This window comes from Triticum urartu, chromosome 4A, assembly GCF_056163025.1.
Source record: "Triticum urartu cultivar PI428250 chromosome 4A, HENAU_Tu73, whole genome shotgun sequence".
Classification (NCBI taxonomy): domain Eukaryota; kingdom Viridiplantae; phylum Streptophyta; class Magnoliopsida; order Poales; family Poaceae; genus Triticum; species Triticum urartu.
Genome location: NC_141876.1, coordinates 491,277,332 through 491,296,614, shown reverse-complemented (window position 1 = coordinate 491,296,614; position 19,283 = coordinate 491,277,332). Strand labels below are relative to the sequence as shown.

General features: G+C 48.1%; 1 protein-coding gene across 1 annotated transcript; it reads right to left on the bottom strand.

Annotated features, from left to right (window-relative positions):
• Nucleotides 1-2,302: 2,302 nt before the first annotated feature.
• On the bottom strand, nucleotides 2,303-3,817 carry LOC125552258 (putative carboxylesterase 8). Its single transcript, XM_048715752.2, has one exon. It carries the CDS (start codon nucleotides 3,422-3,424, stop codon nucleotides 2,423-2,425), a length of 1,002 nt encoding a protein of 333 aa, XP_048571709.1. The 5' UTR covers nucleotides 3,425-3,817; the 3' UTR covers nucleotides 2,303-2,422.
• Nucleotides 3,818-19,283: the final 15,466 nt, after the last annotated feature.

Below are 19,283 nucleotides of genomic sequence, written 5' to 3'. Positions count from 1 at the left end.
TCCGGAAGGGCACCCCGTCGACGCTGATGGTGTTGTGGCGCAGGAGAGCGTCGCGGTCGGCGGGAACATCAAAGTGGACGAGGAAGTCTTCCGGATGATGACGGGTGACACGCAGCAGGTGCAGGCCGATTCGCAGCAAGGCCTCAATGGTACGGCCCACCAGCATCGAGTTGGCGGCGTTGAAGCTGTCAGTGGCCGTCAGGAGCACGGCATGGTGCCTGAGGACGAAGCGGGCGTGCTCCATCGCCCTGGAGCGGATGACCACCCCATGGCTCTGGCGCTGGCGGCGAGGCGGGGATGCAGGGACGAAGGCGGCATCCATCGCCGTTTCCGGGGGCGGTGGCGGTTGCAGACGGATCGGAGGCGACGGCGGAGGTGGTGCTACTGGGGTGGGGAAACGTAGTCGATCACGGACAGGGCCCCGGCCCGGCGGGGCTGGGGCGCGGGGCGGGGCGCCGGCCGTCAGCAGCGGTTTCTTGGCAGGGCACGCGCTAGATTGGTGGCCCGGGAGACGACAGGTGAGGCAGTGAGTTGGGTCTCTGCATTCAATCCTCCTGTGCTCCGAGCTAAGGCACCGCACGCATAGGCCCTTGCAACGCCTTAAGAAGGCCTTTCTAGCAGCTTCAATCTCCTGGTTCTGGCGGCGTTGGCGCATTGAAGGTGGAGGGGGATTCCCATTACCCAGGGGATTGACGCGGCGCAGCTTCCTTGAATGCGCCTGCGTCCATCCATCCTCGGACACCGGCTGGAAAACAGTCGGGGATCCGGCACTGGCGGATGGGGGATGATGATCAAGGAGCGCAGACTAGGACCTGGCGGATCAGCGGGCGCAGCGCATGGGGATGCGCGGGGATCCTGGGATCCGGGGCCATCAATGCCCGGAGCAACTACAATTGATTTCAGGCGAGCGACCTCACCAGTGCGAGGCAGCGGGCGGGCCAGCAGGGCAGGGGCAAGAACTACTGGATCTGGAGCGGGGTGCGCAGCCAAGCCTCGGGGAGGCGCAGAACACAGCGGATCCGCGGAGGCCGAAGGCAACGGGATGGGAGATGGAGAACCAGCATCAGATCTGACCTCACCTTCCACCGACGAGGCCCAGTCGAGCGTCTCCGAGTCCGCCGGGGGAGCCGGGGAGGGTGGGCGTGGACTGGGCATAGGCGCGGAGGGGGGCTGGGGCACGCTACTGCCCGGCGGGCAAGGGGGGGGCGGTGGCCGCCGCGGCCGGAGTGGCCAGCGGTGTAGGGCTGCGGGGAGAGCTCAGAGGTTGCGGTTTGATCTTGAGGACTCTTCATTTTTTAGATGTAAAAGTGTTGATCTCTAATTGTAATGACCCGTAAAAACACTCGCAGCCGACAAACGGCGGAAAAAATCTACTAGCAGGTTTACACAATACTCCCTCCTTCGCAAAATATGAGATGAGGTTAACTTTTTTGGTCTTTATCGCTCAACTTTCACTATACTTTTCACTCATTTGTATGTCTACAAATTGGTATAAAAGGCATATGAAACAAAATTAATTTACAAGACAAATTTGATAATACCATTTATACATGTTTAATTCATATACGTTTTGCCATATACTATTCCTTCGTCTCAGAATGTAAGACTAGTGTCAAAAATCGTTTTACACTATAGGACGAAGAGAGTACGTGTATGAGATGTCGTGAAAAGTCAAGCATGCCTTATATATTTTTTCCCGCAAAAAAGAAAAAGAAAAACATGCATTACAGTTTAGGAGGGAAGGGGTGCAGTAGCCATGAAAACAAGATAGAGCTTTTTCTCCACGAACTTTCTGATCGTAACAAGCACATGGCGATCTCAAGTTGCCGCCGGTAGGTGGTAAAAATTAATAAACAATGCAAAAAAGGGTAAAAACAAACGTGACAAATCCATTCGAAAAGTGGGGATAATACTGTAATCCAGTAGCTCGACACTCTACTGATCGTACTTGCCGGCGTAGGAGCAGACTCTGACAGCCTATTTGATAAACACTTGGCAAGGAAATGAGAGTTTGCACAAGAATGTTTATAAAAGAATTAGACATGGAAAGTAGATTTTTACTTCCATTCCCTTGTTTGACATATGATGGGAATTCACGTGAGATAAAACTCTTCTTACGAATTAACAGGATACCCCTGGAAAGAAATCGATGGGAATTGGCTTTCCCAACTCCCAGTCTCCTTCCTATTTAAACTCCCATCCCCTCTAATCAAACAGTGAATTTTTAATCTCCTTATCCCTTAACTCCCAGTCTCCTTATCTTTAATTTCCCTGAACCAAACACGCCGTGAGCCTCAGCCCGTCAGTCCAAGTCAATCAATCATAGCATGGAGAAGAAGATATGATTGATATATTAGTCGTTTAAAAATTGTACTAGATGAGACAGCGCCGTTGTAACAACCTCCTCTTTTGGACCCACCGATCACAGCCTGCTCCTCGCAGCGTACACGTCGACGCCGTCGCCGTCGCCGTCGCCGGCGTGCCGGCGGACGAAGTCCGTCACCTGCGCGTTGAACTCCTCGGCGCAGTTAGTCTTGAACAGCTCCATCGCGTGGTACCCTGCGCCGTCCATCTGCGCCTCGACGGCCACCCCGGCCTTCCGCAGCGCATGCACCAGCACCCTCTGCCGGTCCCTCGGCGGGTCCTTCTTGCGGCCGAGCACCAGGCACGGCGGCAGCCTCCGCAGCCGCTCCGCCCCGACGCCGGCCAGCATGGCCTCCGGGTTGCAGTACTCGTGGTCCCGGTCGGCGCCCAGCGGCAGCGCGAGCTCCCAGAGCAGGTCGTTCGCCGGCAGCGGTAGGACGCGGTCGTCCACCGACGCCGCCTCCGCCGCCGTCCTCTCCACGCCGCCGTGGTGCGCCTGGTTGAGTATCAGCCCCCGCAGCTGCACGCCCTCGTCCACCGCCGCCAGCGCCGCGCGGAACGCGATGCTGGCCCCGTTGTGGCAGCCCATTATGAAGATGGGCCTGCCCGGCGAGCCGGCGGCGTACGACCGCACCCAGCGGACGGCGTCGGCGGCGTCGTCGAAGGCGGCGGGGAGGCGGTGCTCGGGCGCGAGGCGGTAGTCGACGGAGGCGACGGCGGCGGGCACGGAGGCGGCCAGGACCGCGGCGTTGTTGTGGAACGGCTCGGAGGCCGCGCGGAAGAGCACGTAGCCGCCCCCGTGGAAGTAGACGATCAGCGGCAGCCTGCCGCCGCGGGGCGCCGTGGCCAGGCCCGGCACGAAGAGGCGCACGCTCGTGCCCTTGGCGTCATCGAGCGGGACGTCGTTGGAGTGGACAATGCGGCGCGCGGGGCCGCCGTCCGCGGTGGTGACCGCGACGGGCTCCCCCGAGGGCGCTGCCGGGAGGAGCTTCGCCTGGCCGTTGCGGGTGAGCGAGCCGTCCGGGTTGAAGCGGATGTTGAGGTACTTGTACGGGTCCATGGCTCTCACCACCCACCGCGTCGCTGTGAAAAGCTGCCGGCGAGGCGAGAACGGCGTCGACCTGGGCGCTGCTCTCAGTCTCAGTCACACGATACGGCGGTGGAGCTGCGCAGCTGAGCGCGGAGCGCATATATAGCTCGCGCGGACTGGAGCTGGCGCGCGGTTGCCGGTTGGTAGTTGCGAGGTGAGACTCGGCTTTGAGAAGCGCACTAGCGAGCTCGCACTGCTCCCACTGGAGAGCGACGCGGGCGCGCGCGTGACACCCGGGGCGTGGTGGTGGGTTGTCACATGATCGACGGGTGACGCCGCGGCGCCGTCCACACAGTGACACGGCGCGTGGGCTACAGCCGAAATCGGACGGCCGGGGGCGCCCGAGCCCCTCCAGAATTCTTACCTGAGATTGGACGGACGGATGGATGGACGGGAAAGCCGGGAAAGGAACCTGGCGGCGAGGGATCGATACTCCGGCTCGCCTGCCTGTCACCTGATTGATTGACCTTAATGGCGCGCCAGCTAAACGCCACATGCACCTTGTACGAGTGGCCGGCGTGCGGCCACCCCGGCCGTGCCGTGCCGTTACTGCTACTCTATCGTGCAACAGCGGCGAAGTGACGAGTGGTGAATGCTGATCCAGATCTACCGATCCGGCAATTAAATTTCTGAAAGAGAATGCTCGCAACAAGTGTACCGCCCGCTGCTTTGTTGCTCTTAAATTTGATTTGAAACAGTTCACATTTATTATCGTTTATTATCTCGGTCTCAAACGAGTGAACAACCAACATAACATAAGTACTGTCCTGCCCACTTTTCCTTTGCGGCGGCTACACAGGCGACCATGGAGTGAACTTTGATGTGATGCACAAATTCATCAACATGACAAATATGCACAGTAAACAACTTCTTCATTCGTAGTGAATTTTGAGGACAATATTAACCAACATGTAAACAGTGGAATAAACTCAAACAACATGCAGATATGACAAATGATCTAATGTGGAAAAAAATCTCCTATCTTCTTTTGCGGGTAAGTGAAAAAAAAATCTTCAACTAAGTAGTAAAATCTTCTCAATTTGTGGAGTCAAAATTCATGACTATGGACCGACCGGATCACACAACTTCACTATAAAAATAATGAGTGTAAAGTCTTCTCTAGAACTTTCAAAGAAATTTACACCAACTCTTCACGTTGTTAACTGGCAACAACAGCCATAAGAGACAAGATTTCAGCAAAGCGGAGTAAACACTTATGCCCCCTTCTGAATTTTGCAAACTTCTGAACCAAACATTATCAAATTTGACAAGCAGATAAACACACGAGTTTCTGAGATCCCCTTCAGAGTTCGGCTCAATCTGACACCTTTGCCTATCCATTATGGTTGCCTCTCAAAACTAATTTGTGCTAAAACTGCAACGATTTTAACTAACAAAACCACTCCCAAATCAGATGCTCTGGTAACCCAAACCTCAAACCAGCTGTCCAGATCAAAGTACTGGAAGCAAGGAACGAGCTCATCAAGTTTATTGTCAAACCAAGCACATTTGAGCCTCCAATCACTAGTTGGAACATTATCCAGCGAGATGCAACAAATCTGGACATAACCTCTTCTTCTTCCTCCTCTCTTTCACACGTTGTATTCTTGTCGTGTGCTCTCTCTCACTCACTCTCATAATGGCGGCCAACACCACCTAAGTGGAGTGGCTAGGGTTTTCTCCTACTCTCCTCAATAGGAAGTACTCACAATTGTTGGATGCAGTTGACATCAACGGTTCAGGTGCGTTGGACTTGTGGGTTGAAATTGGGATGCCAACAAACTTCCATGTGGGGGGACTAGACCCAGCAGCCTCGCCACTCGGGACCTTGGATCCGTGCTGCAGCGGTGAACTTAAGTTTCCTAGAGTTAGGGTTTTCTTTCTCGGCGACGGTGTTGTGGTGGTGACGCGGTATCATGCGAAATAAGAATAAGGTATCTTCGATACCTTTTTCGCTTCGTGGCGGTGTTCTCATCAATGACGAAGAGGAGGACGGGGGAGGGGGATAGTGAACGAAATATGCCCTAGAGGCAATAATAAAGTTATTATTTATTTCCTTATATCATGATAAATATTTATTATTCATGCTAGAATTGTATTAACCGGAAACATAATACATGTGTGAATACCTAGACAAACAGAGTGTCACTAGTATGCCTCTACTTGACTAGCTCGTTAATCAAAGATGGTTATGTTTCCTAACCATGAACAAAGAGTTGTTATTTCATTAACGGGATCACATCATTAGGTGAATGATCTGATTGACATGACCCATTCCATTAGCTTAGCACCCGATCGTTTAGTATGTTGCTATTGCTTTCTTCATGACTTATACATGTTCCTATGACTATGAGATTATGCAACTCCCGTTTGCCGGAGGAACACTTTGTGTGCTACCAAATGTCACAACGTAACTGGTGATTATAAAGGAGCTCTACAGGTGTCTCCAAAGGTACATGTTGGGTTGGCGTATTTCGAGATTAGGATTTGTCACTCCGATTGTCGGAGAGGTATCTCTGGGCCCTCTCGGTAATGCACATCACATAAGCCTTGCAAGCATTGCAACTAATGAGTTAGTTGTGAGATGATGTATTACGGAACGAGTAAAGAGACTTGCCGGTAACGAGATTGAACTAGGTATTGAGATACCGACGATCGAATCTCGGGCAAGTAACATACCGATGACAAAGGGAACAACGTATGTTGTTATGCGGTCTGACCGATAAAGATCTTCGTAGAATATGTAGGAGCCAATATGAGCATCCAGGTTCCGCTATTGGTTATTGACCGGAGACGTGTCTCGGTCATGTCTACATTGTTCTCGAACCCGTAGGGTCCACACGCTTAAGGTTTCGATGACAGTTATATTATGAGTTTATGAGTTTTGATGTACCGAAGTTAGTTCAGAGTCCCGGATGTGATCACGGACATGACAAGGAGTCTCGAAATGGTCGAGACATAAAGATTGATATATTGGACGGCTATGTTCGGACACCGGAAGTGTTCCGGGTGATTTCGGAGAAAACCGGAGAGCCGGAGGGTTACCGGAACCCCCCCGGGAGAAGTAATGGGCCATATGGGACTTAGTGGAGAGAGAGAGAGGGGCTGCCAAAGGTGGGCCGCGCGCCTCCTCCCCCCTGGTCCGAATTGGACTAGGAGAGGGGGGGCGGCGCCCCCCTTTCCCTCTCCCTCCCCACTTCTTTCCCCCTCCTAGTAGGAGTCCTACTCCTACTAGGAGGAGGACTCCTCCTGGCGCGCCTATAGGGGCCGGCCGGCCTCCTCCCCTTGCTCCTTTATATACGGGGGCAGGGGCACCCCTAGACACAAGTTGATCTTCGTGATCGTTCCTTAGCCGTGTGTGGTGCCCCCCTCCACCATATTCCACCTCGATCATATTGTAGCGGTGCTTAGGCGAAGCCCTGCGACGGTAGAACATCAAGATCGTCACCACGCCGTCATGCTGACGGAACTCCTCCCTGACGCTTTGCTGGATCGGAGCCCGGGGATCATCATCGAGCTGAACGTGTGCTAGAACTCGGAGGTGCCGTAGTTTCGGTGCTTGATCGGTCGGGCCGTGGAGACGTACGACTACATCAACCAAACGCTTCCGTTGTCGATCTACAAGGGTACGTAGATCAGACTCTCCCCTCTCGTTGCTATGCATCACCATGATCTTGCGTGTGCGTAGATTTTTTTTTGAAATTACTACGTTCCCCAACAGTGGCATCCGAGCCTAGGTTTTATATGTTGATGTTATATGCACGAGTAGAACACAAATGAGTTGTGGGCGATATAAGTCATACTGCTTACCAGCATGTCATACTTTGGTTCGGCGGTATTGTTGGACGAAGCGGCCCGGACCGACATTACGCGTACGCTTACGCGAGACCGGTTCTCCCGACGTGCTTTGCACATAGGTGGCTTGCGGGTGACAGTTTCTCCAACTTTAGTTGAACCGAGTGTGGCTACGCCCGGTCCTTGCGAAGGTTAAAACAGCACCAACTTGACAAACTATCGTTGTGGTTTTGATGCGTAGGTAAGATTGGTTCTTGCTTAAGCCCGTAGCAGCCACGTAAAACTTGCAACAACGAAGTAGAGGACGTCTAACTTGTTTTTGCAGGGCATGTTGTGATGTGATATGGTCAAGACATGATGCTAAATTTTATTGTATGAGATGAACATGTTTTGTAACCGAGTTATCGACAACTGGCAGGAGCCATATGGTTGTCGCTTTATTGTATGCAATGCAATCACGCTGTAATGCTTTACTTTATCACTAAGCGGTAGCGATAGTCGTGGAAGCATAAGATTGGCGTGACGACAACGACGCTACGATGGAGATCAAGGTGTCACGCCGGTGACGATGGTGATCACGACGGTGCTTCGATGGAGATCACAAACACAAGATGATGATGGCCATATCATATCACTTATATTGATTGCATGTGATGTTTATCTTTTATGCATCTTATCTTGCTTTGATTGACGGTAGCATTATAAGATGATCGCTCACTAATTATCAAGAAGTGTTCTCCCTGAGTATGCACCGTTGCGAAAGTTCTTCGTGCTGAGACACCACGTGATGATCGGGTGTGATAGGCTCTACGTTCAAATACAACGGGTGCAAAACAGTTGCACATGCAGAATACTCAGGTTATACTTGACGAGCCAAGCATATACAGATATGGCCTCGGAACACGGAGACCGAAAGGTCGAGCGTGAATCATATAGTAGATATGATCAACATAATGATGTTCACCAATGAAACTACTCCATCTCACGTGATGATCGGACATGGTTTAGTTGATTTGGATCACGTAATCACTTAGAGAATTAGAGGGATGTCTATCTAAGTGGGAGTTTTTTAAGTAAATTAATTGAACCTAAATTTATCATGAAACTTAGTACCTGATAGTATCTTGCTTGTTTATGCTTGATTGTAGATAGATGGCTTGTGTTGTTGTTCAGTTGAATTTTAATGCGTTCCTTGAGAAAGCAAAGTTGAAAGATGATGGTAGCAATTACACGGACTGGGTCCGTAACTTGAGGATTATCCTCATTGCTGCACAAAAGAATTACGTCCTGGAAGCACCGCTGGGTGCCAGGCCTGCTGCTGGAGCAACACCACATGTTATGAACGTCTGGCAGAGCAAAGCTGATGACTACTCGATAGTTCAGTGTGCCATGCTTTACGGCTTAGAATCGGGACTTCAACAACGTTTTGAACGTCATGGAGCATATGAGATGTTCCAGGAGTTAAAGTTAATATTTCAAGCAAATGCCCGGATTGAGAGATATGAAGTCTCCAATAAGTTCTATAGCTGCAAGATGGAGGAGAATAATTCTGTCAGTGAGCATATACTCAAAATGTCTGGGTATAATAATCACTTGATACAATTGGGAGTTAATCTTCCAGATGATTGCGTCATTGACAGAATTCTCCAATCACTGCCACCAAGCTACAAGAGCTTCGTGATGAACTATAATATGCAAGGGATGAATAAGACTATTCCCGAGCTCTTCGCAATGCTAATAGCTGCGGAGGTAGAAATCAAAAAGGAGCATCAAGTGTTGATGGTCAACAAGACCACTAGTTTCAAGAAAAAAGGCAAAGGGAAGAAGAAGGGGAACTTCAAAAAGAACGACAAGCAAGTTGCCGCTCAAGAGAAGAAACCCAAACCTGGACTTAAGCCTGAAACTGAGTGCTTCTACTGCAAGCAGACTGGTCACTGGAAGCGGAACTGCCCCAAGTATTTGGCGGATAAGAAGGATGGCAAGGTGAACAAAGGTATATGTGATATACATGTTATTGATGTGTACCTTACTAATGCTCGCAGTAGCACCTGGGTATTTGATACTGGTTCTGTTGCTAATATTTGCAACTCGAAACAGGGACTACGGATTAAACGAAGATTGGCTAAGGACGAGGTGACGATGCGCGTGGGAAACGGTTCCAAAGTCGATGTGATCGCAGTCGGCACGCTACCTCTACATCTACCTTCGGGATTAATATTAGACCTAAATAATTGTTATTTGGTGCCAGCGTTAAGCATGAACATTATATCTGGATCTTGTTTGATGTGAGACGGTTATTCATTTAAATCTGAGAATAATGGTTGTTCTATTTATATGAGTAATATCTTTTATGGTCATGCACCCTTAAAGAGTGGTCTATTTTTATTGAATCTCGATAGTAGTGACACACATATTCATAGTGTTGAAGCCAAAAGATGCAGAGTTGATAATGATAGTGCAACTTATTTGTGGCACTGCCGTTTAGGTCACATCGGTGTAAAGCGCATGAAGAAACTCCATACTGATGGACTTTTGGAACCACTTGATTATGAATCACTTGGTACTTGCGAACCGTGCCTCATGGGCAAGATGACTAAAACACTGTTTTCCGGTACTATGGAGAGAGCAACAGATTTGTTGGAAATCATACATACAGATGTATGTGGCCCAATGAATATTGAGGCTCGTGGCGGATATCGTTATTTTCTCACGTTCACAGATGACTTAAGCAGATATGGGTATATCTACTTAATGAAACATAAGTCTGAAACATTTGAAAAGTTCAAAGAATTTCAGAGTGAAGTTGAAAATCATCGTAACAAGAAAATAAAGTTTCTACGATCTGATCGTGGAGGAGAATATTTACGAGTTTGGTGTACATTTGAAACAATGCGGAATAGTTTCACAACTCACGCCACCTGGAACACCACAGCGTAATGGTGTGCTCAAACGTCGTAATCGTACTTTACTAGATATGGTGCGATCTATGATGTCTCTTACTGATTTACCGCTATCGTTTTGGGGATACGCTCTAGAGACGGCCGCATTCACGTTAAATAGGGCACCATCAAAATCCGTTGAGACGACGCCTTATGAAGTGTGGTTTGGCAAGAAACCAAAGTTGTCGTTTCTAAAAGTTTGGGGCTGCGATGCTTATTAAAAAAACTTCAACTTGATAAGCTCGAACCCATATCGGAGAAATGTGTCTTCATAGGATATCCAAAGGAAACTATTGGATACACCTTCTATCACAGATCCGAAGGCAAGACTTTTGTTGCTAAGTTCGGAAACTTTCTAGAGAAGGAGTTTCTCTCGAAAGAAGTGAGTGGGAGGAAAGTAGAACTTGACGAGGTAACTGTACCTGCTCCCTTATTGGAAAATAGTGCATCACAGAAAACTGTTTCTGTGACACCTACACCAATTAGTGAGGAAGCTAATGATGATGATCATGAAACTTCAGAACAAGATACTACTGAACCTCGTAGATCAACCAGAGTGAGATCCGCGCCAGAGTGGTACGGTAATCCTGTTCTGGAAGTCATGCTACTAGATTATGATGAACCTACGAACTATGAAGAAGCAATGGTGAGCCCAGATTCCGCAAAATGGCTTGAAGCCATGAAATCTGAGATGGGATCCATGTATGAGAACAAAGTATGGACTTTGGTTGACTTGCCCGATGATCGACAAGCAATTGAGAATAAATGGATCTTCAAGAAGAAGACTGATGCTGACGGTAATATTACTGTCTACAAAGCTCGACTTGTCGCAAAAGGTTTTCGGCAAGTTCAAGGGATTGACTACGATGAGACCTTCTCACCCGTAGCGATGCTTAAGTCTGTCCGAATCATGTTAGCAATTGCCGCATTTTATGATTATGAAATTTGGCAGATGGATGTCAAAACTGCATTCCTGAATGGATTTCTGGAAGAAGAGTTGTATATGATGCAACCAGAAGGTTTTGTCAATCCAAAAGGAGCTAACAAAGTGTGCAAGCTCCAGCGATCCATTTATGGACTGGTGCAAGCCTCTCGGAGTTGGAATAAACGCTTTGATAGTGTGATCAAAGCATTTGGTTTTATGCAGACTTTTGGAGAAGTCTGTATTTACAAGAAAGTGAGTGGGAGCTCTGTAGCATTTCTGATATTATATGTGGATGAAATATTTCTAATTGGAAATGATATAGAATTTCTGGATAGCATAAAGGGATACTTGAATAAGAGTTTTTCAATGAAAGACCTCGATGAAGCTACTTACATATTAGGCATTAAGATCTATAGAGATAGATCAAGACGCTTAATTGGACTTTCACAGACCACATACCTTGACAAAGTTTTGAAGAAGTTCAAAATGGATCAAGCAAAGAAAGGGTTCTTTCCTGTGCTACAAGGTGTGAAGTTGAGTAAGACTCAATGCCCGACCACTGCAGAAGATAGAGAGAATATGAAAGATGTTCCCTATGCTTCAGCCATAGGCTCTATCATGTATGCAATGCTGTGTACCAGACCTGATGTGTGCCTTGCTATAAGTCTAGCAGGGAGGTACCAAAGTAATCCAGGAGTGGATCACTGGACAGCGGTCAAGAACATCCTGAAATACCTGAAAAGGACTAAGGATATGTTTCTCATATATGGAGGTGACAAAGAGCTCATCGTAAAAGGTTACGTTGATGCAAGCTTTGACACTGATCCGGACGATTCTAAATCGCAAACCGGATATGTGTTTACATTAAACGGTGGAGCTGTCAGTTGGTGCAGTTCTAAACAAAGCGTTGTAGCGGGATCTACATGTGAAGCGGAGTACATAGCTGCTTCGGAAGCAGCAAATAAAGTAGTCTGGATGAAGGAATTCATATCTGATCTAGGTGTCATACCTAGTGCATCGGGTCCAATGAAAATCTTTTGTGACAATACTGGTGCAATTGCCTTGGCAAAGGAATCCAGATTTCACAAGAGAACCAAGCACATCAAGAGACGCTTCAATTCCATCCGGGATCTAGTCCAGGTGGGAGACATAGAGATTTGCAAGATACATACGGATCTGAATGTTGCAGACCCGTTGACTAAGCCTCTTCCACGAGCAAAACATGATCAACACCAAAGATCCATGGGTGTTAGAATCATTACTATGTAATCTAGATTATTGACTCTAGTGCAAGTGGGAGACTGAAGGAAATATGCCCTAGAGGCAATAATAAAGTTATTATTTATTTCCTTATATCATGATAAATGTTTATTATTCATGCTAGAATTGTATTAACCGGAAACATAATACATGTGTGAATACATAGACAAACAGAGTGTCACTAGTATGCCTCTACTTGACTAGCTCGTTAATCAAAGATGGTTATGTTTCCTAACCATGAACAAAGAGTTGTTATTTCATTAACGGGATCACATCATTAGGTGAATGATCTGATTGACATGACCCATTCCATTAGCTTAGCACCCGATCGTTTAGTATGTTGCTATTGCTTTCTTCATGACTTATACATGTTCCTATGACTATGAGATTATGCAACTCCCGTTTGTCGGAGGAACACTTTGTGTGCTATCAAACGTCACAACGTAACTGGTGATTATAAAGGAGCTCTACAGGTGTCTCCAAAGGTACATGTTGGGTTGGCGTATTTCGAGATTAGGATTTTTCACTCCGATTGTCGGAGAGGTATCTCTGGGCCCTCTCGGTAATGCACATCACATAAGCCTTGCAAGCATTGCAACTAATGAGTTAGTTGTGAGATGATGTATTACGGAACGAGTAAAGAGACTTGCCGGTAACGAGATTGAACTAGGTATTGAGATACCGACGATCGAATCTCGGGCAAGTAACATACCGATGACAAAGGGAACAACGTATGTTGTTATGCGGTCTGACCGATAAAGATCTTCGTAGAATATGTAGGAGCCAATATGAGCATCCAGGTTCCGCTATTGGTTATTGACCGGAGACGTGTCTCGGTCATGTCTACATTGTTCTCGAACCCGTAGGGTCCGCACGCTTAAGGTTTCGATGACAGTTATATTATGAGTTTATGAGTTTTGATGTACCGAAGTTAGTTCGGAGTCCCGGATGTGATCACGGACATGACAAGGAGTCTCGAAATGGTCGAGACATAAAGATTGATATATTGGACGGCTATGTTCGGACACCGGAAGTGTTCCGGGTAATTTCAGAGAAAACCGGAGAGCCGGAGGGTTACCGGAACCCCCCGGGAGAAGTAATGGGCCATATGAGCCTTAGTGGAGAGAGAGAGGGGCTGCCAGAGGTGGGCCGCGCGCCTCCTCCCCCTGGTCCGAATTAGACTAGGAGAGGGGGGCGGCGCCCCCCTTTCCCTCTCCCTCCCCACTTCTTTCCTCCTCCTAGTAGGAGTCCTACTCCTACTAGGAGGAGGACTCCTCCTGGCGTGCCTATAGGGGCTGGCCGGCCTCCTCCCCTTGCTCCTTTATATACGGGGGTAGGGGGGCACCCCTAGACACAAGTTGATCTTTGTGATCGTTCCTTAGCCGTGTGCGGTGCCCCCCTTCACCATATTCCACCTCGGTCATATTGTAGCGGTGCTTAGGCGAAGCCCTGCGATGGTAGAACATCAAGATCGTCACCACGCCGTCGTGCTGACGGAACTCCTCCCCGACGCTTTGCTGGATCGGAGCCCGGGGATCGTCATCGAGCTGAACGTGTGCTAGAACTCGGAGGTGCCGTAGTTTCGGTGCTTGATCGGTCGGGCCGTGGAGACGTACGACTACATCAACCAAACGCTTCCGTTGTCGATCTACAAGGGTACGTAGATCAGACTCTCCCCTCTCGTTGCTATGCATCACCATGATCTTGCGTGTGCGTAGAATTTTTTTTGAAATTACTACATTCCCCAACAGATAGTTTGTTCATCACTCTTCTGAAGTGGTCAATATGATGTCTCCGGCTGCTAGCGACCGCGACGACACTCACACCACAGGCTTTGGTCTTCTAGCTCCTTCCCAGTTGCAGCATTTTCCTCTACATCGTTGTTGCAGAGTTAGTGAAGGTTTTGTTCTGGAGGTGGTTTGGCTCTAGGATCTGTAATCAACATAGGGCTTCTACGATGAGTATTTCTTCTCTTTGGCGTTGGTCTAGCTGGACCTAAGGACGGTGACTTCTCGATCGCATGCAGCGGTAGTGGCAGATCCAACACTGATGTGTGCAATGGAAGCCGTGATCCCTGACAATGGAGTTGGGTAACTCCCAGCCCAATGGCTAGTGGTATAGAACCATCAACCCTTGTCTTTGCTCGTCACTTCGGCAAGTTTTCTTTCCTAGGTCTGTTAATAGGCAGTTTCCTAGGCTTTCGACATCTTTTGAAGGTTGAGGTTTGTATCGCACTCTGAGGTCCTAGTTGTAATTTACTTGTTTCCTAGGGCCTCTTATACTGTTGGAAGTCAAATGCAAATTTAAAGCATTTTTCAGGAAAAAAACAACATTCATATTCAATATCTATACCACTATATACTGTGACAATGACTTTAAATACTAGTCGTTGGATATGATCCATCCAACTATTGAGAATGACAAATTTGAGCATTATCATCGTTTAATAAGATTATCTAGCCAGGGGATTTTGTCATTTCACCTTCTAATGTAACTCCCACACTATTATCTCATGCATTCTAGAAGTATCTTATGATTCTCTAATTATAGAAATATATACAACAATCTAGATTCTAGAGGGGGTGAGAAATATTGAAATAGAGTTGGATCTTGTGCAATATTATCCTCGAAAAGGGGATAAATATTTTTTGCATGGTAATCATGTCTCACTCATATAATAAATATCAAGGTACAAGCCACACAGAAATCGACTAGACAAAATTGAAAAGACAAGGGAACACTAGCCTTTGCAGAAATGACAACCAACCAAGAAAGAAAATTACAATCAAGACTGATGACTCCCTTAAGCTTGACTCCAATGCCAGTCACCTGCCTCTAACATCACCACAATAGCCACCAAAGAAGAAAGTAACCACCTCTTCACCTGAGCTTGACGCGGCTTCATCGTTGATATGCTACTTTTCGGATAACCAAAATAGCTTGCCAAAGGTGAAGCCAAGGTTATGAGAATCGAAAATTTTAATATGATTGGAGCTTCGATGGTAGGATTGCAAATCGAAATTCTAACTAGCAGGATTGTAGAAGCGTAGATTCTATGAACTAAAATCATAAAATCAGAGTGGCTAGTTTGGATTGTAAAGTCGTAGGATCGTACACTATAATCATGATTCGGACAACCTTGGGTGAAGCCATTGCCTTTGAAATATATTGACCAGGACAAAACCCCAGACACGCCATCAAATTTCAGATCTGACCCTCCCCCCTCAACTAAGACGAGGAGGAGGAAATCATAACTTCCAACCACGAACCCAACACACGATCCACCATCTTTCAGATGTCGCTGAAGCAGAACACAATCCACATCCGCTCCTGGACAACCTCCTAAGCTCCACGTCGGTGTTGGAGCAAATATCGTCGCAACGACGGAGCTCGAGGACACAAGTCCACCACAAGGATGCTGCCTCCACACTATCCTTGCTTGAACATACTAGTTTTCAAGTCCATCCTCACCATAGAGTCAATTGCCTCGCCGAGGAAGAATCTGAAGCTTCTTTATTCAGCGTCGCTATAGTCATCGCCAAACCCAAGACGCCGAACAACCCTAAAACCTAAAGCTACACGATCCTCACACATGGATCCGACAACCTCCCTCGCCATTGACGAATGAAAGGTCGCCGTCTGAGGGGAGCCGCCGAAGGACGGCGGCAGAAGGCTACTCGCCTGGGCCGAGATCACTTTTCTTCCATTCCTCTTGAAGAAAGAAAACGGGTTCGCTCGGAGTAAGGAGATAAATATCAAAATATTTTATTTTCATGTTGTCCTATATTTGTCAAGAGTGCAAATGCATACAATTTATTAGTATGGATTAGTGTAAAAATATCATAATGATTGCTTCAATAAAGACATGACGCTCGCGTTTCAACACTTCGTTGACGGATAATAAGTTTCCATTTGGCAAATTGAGCGTAGATTAGATGGTTAGTTTAACAGGGTTCAAGTTCTCGATTTGACATTGACAGTCGCATTTTTTTGATTTATTCCAGGCCTTCCGCGACGACCATGTGCATTCAGTAGGAGAAGATATTCCCGTCGACTACGACGGTGTCTTTGGCGACTTCGTCAATCTTAACATAATGTGCCGGCTCAGTCTTTCGGAGGTGTTAATAAGGATAGAATGTGTGTGCGTACCTTCTTGTAAGGTGAGCAGATGTGTGTATGTACCGTGTTAGGAAAAAGTTTCCATTTGGTCCCGTGACATAGCGTCTTGTTTTGTTCTTCTTATTAAAAGCAGACCTTGACTTTGGCTAAAACCCGAATTTGACTTCACAACGGAGCTCACTCACAAGTTTAGCAGCTGAGCAAATCCGACTTGGACGGCATACTCTATGCATATTTCGACGGTTGAACCATCAAGACTTCAGGAGAGGCGCACCTGAGAACTCGAGACCTAATTTCTTGGTTCTTTGCGGGGAGAAGATCCAATTTGACACCACGCCGCGCATGAAACACGGTACTATATTCTAACGTGTACCGACCGAGTGTTTCTATATTCTGTTCTCTTGGGTGGTTGAAGTGCCGAACCATCTGCTCCAACTAGCGCTAAACACACACTCGTTTTTGCGCCAGCCGGAGACAATCGGGCACAGTGAGAACCAAATAATGTAAGAACGTGCTGACACCCCGTCCACTCCGGTGGTCTTATTCGTGGTCACCACGTCGCAGTGGACGTCCCTGTACTCGTTTCCTGTGAGAAAGGACAAGCCCCGGGGTCCGGGTGTCGTCGCCGCCGCAACGAGCCGAAGCCCCGAGGGATGCCGACCATGCACCGCCGCAAGGGGGGCATCGGGAGCCGCCAGACCGAGACCGCGCGCAGCAGCACCGTCCCATATGCCCAATTGCCCATATCTGCATGTAGCCGTAGCATCATCATCCTTTCGAGGAAAAGTCGAACGTTGTTGGCGTGCACGCCTGGAGGAGGCTACGGCCTACGAGCACGACCAGGCGGAGGCGCGCACCGGCCAAAGGCCCTGAGAGGCGGCGCGCACTGTGGGCCGGAGCGAGACCGGTTCCGCATCTCCCAACAGCGGCCGCCCCGCCGCGGCGTGGGCGACGGATGGACGGATGGATGGATGGACGCGGCCGAACTCGTGCCCCATGCGCACAGTGAGTGGCCAGAGGAGGAGCTCCGACGGAAAAAACAACGCTCGCGTCGCTGTCGGGGCAGCGGCATCGGCGGACGCGTGCGTGCCCGGGAGGAGACTTGCTTGCTTGACCCGGCCTAGCAGCACCAGCAGTCCCCATGTGCGTTCCCATTCACCAAGCAGGGACGGAAAGCCATGCCCGTCCTGTCCGTTTCGTTGCGCAGATTCTTCCCTGGAAAACACAGCTTCTGTGTTTGGGCCGTCCTCTATAATTGTTTTCAGAGGCCCCTACTATATCTAACCTGCGAGAATCAGATTCTCTCAAAACTAGGAGTACGACCGTTGTGGTTTTTCCTCTTATGTTTGTCCTATGTATTTGCATGTGCACTGAAATTGGTCTTCAGTTTCACACGCACAAATCGAGGTTGTCACCGTTCAGCATCACCGCTCCGTCGGTCGGTGGCAGGGAGAGGAAAACCAGCGCCTCTGCTTCAGTTAGTAGTTTAGATTAGGGTTTTAAGTCCTTGTAGGATCGGCGCTCGGCCGGACGTACGATGATGCTTCTTCTTTGAGTTTGTCTTTCAGGCACCGATCCTCCTCGAATTCGTTTGTCTGAACGTAGACGGTGCTCCGGCATTGATTCATTTCGTCTTCTTTTGATGACGAGGTTAGGATTTCTCATCATGTGGCAAGATTTTGTGCGAGGTGCTTCAGAACTATGCAAGGGTTCAACGGCAACAACTGCGGCTCCAGGACGTTGGTCCTTAGGGGCACGTGCACGAAGACTTCTCAACGTCATCCACAAGGTCAGGCCGGCTCTCCTAGGGGAGCCGCAACAAGGGTGCATCGGCGGCTCATTCTGACGGCAATAGTGGTCGTTCGGTAGTTTCAAAATCTTGATGTAATTTTTTATTATATTTGAGATGATTTGTACTTACAGTGAACTTTTATAATAGATGTGATGTTTTACGCCAAAAAAGACAAACAACACACACTTCGCACAACATCTCAACTCATATTATTTTTAAGTTTCAATTTAAATTTAAAAATAGTGTATCCCACAAATGCATCAACAAAACATGAACCATCATAGCAAAGTTCAATCAAAAGAAAATCATCATGCACGCATTGAACCAACATAAAAAAGATCACATGACATCGACATCACCACTCGGTCCATCATTGTGCATCACACACTCCATGCAATCCTAGATGTCAGGATCTCCGGTCACCCAATCTTTCAAAATATACTCCATCAATGGCATTTGGGTCCATCATCATGAGCAGGTTATCCTTAGCCACAATCTCTTGCTTCAATCGGTTCTTCTTGAATTGAAGCCTACGCTTCTCCATCTTGGTCTTGCGCCTCTTACGTATTGTTGTTCACCTCTTGCCGTCCTAACTTCTCTTGTTGCTTCCTCTCCCCCAAGTCTATCTTATTGAATTGCTTGAGCTACCATCTCTTTCTTTGCATTGATTGACTTATCAATCTTGTCTTTCACGGCCGCCACCTCTCCTTGTCGCATGAGCATCTCATTCGATCTCTTCCTCCAGTCAGGATGCCCCTTACTTGATCCACCCCTATGCCTCCTCTCATCTGCATCACCATAATGTTCACACTCCAGAAGAATGAGGTAGTTGACCTCGATTTCTTCGGAGGACCATTCTCGTTCCTCATCATCCACTTCTCAATGTTCTTGAACTTTGTCTAACAATGTTGGGGGACAAATGGTTTTCCCTTTCACTTGGCCATTTGCTTTTACCTCTCTTGGGATATCCACTCCTCCAATGTACAAATCCAAGATGAT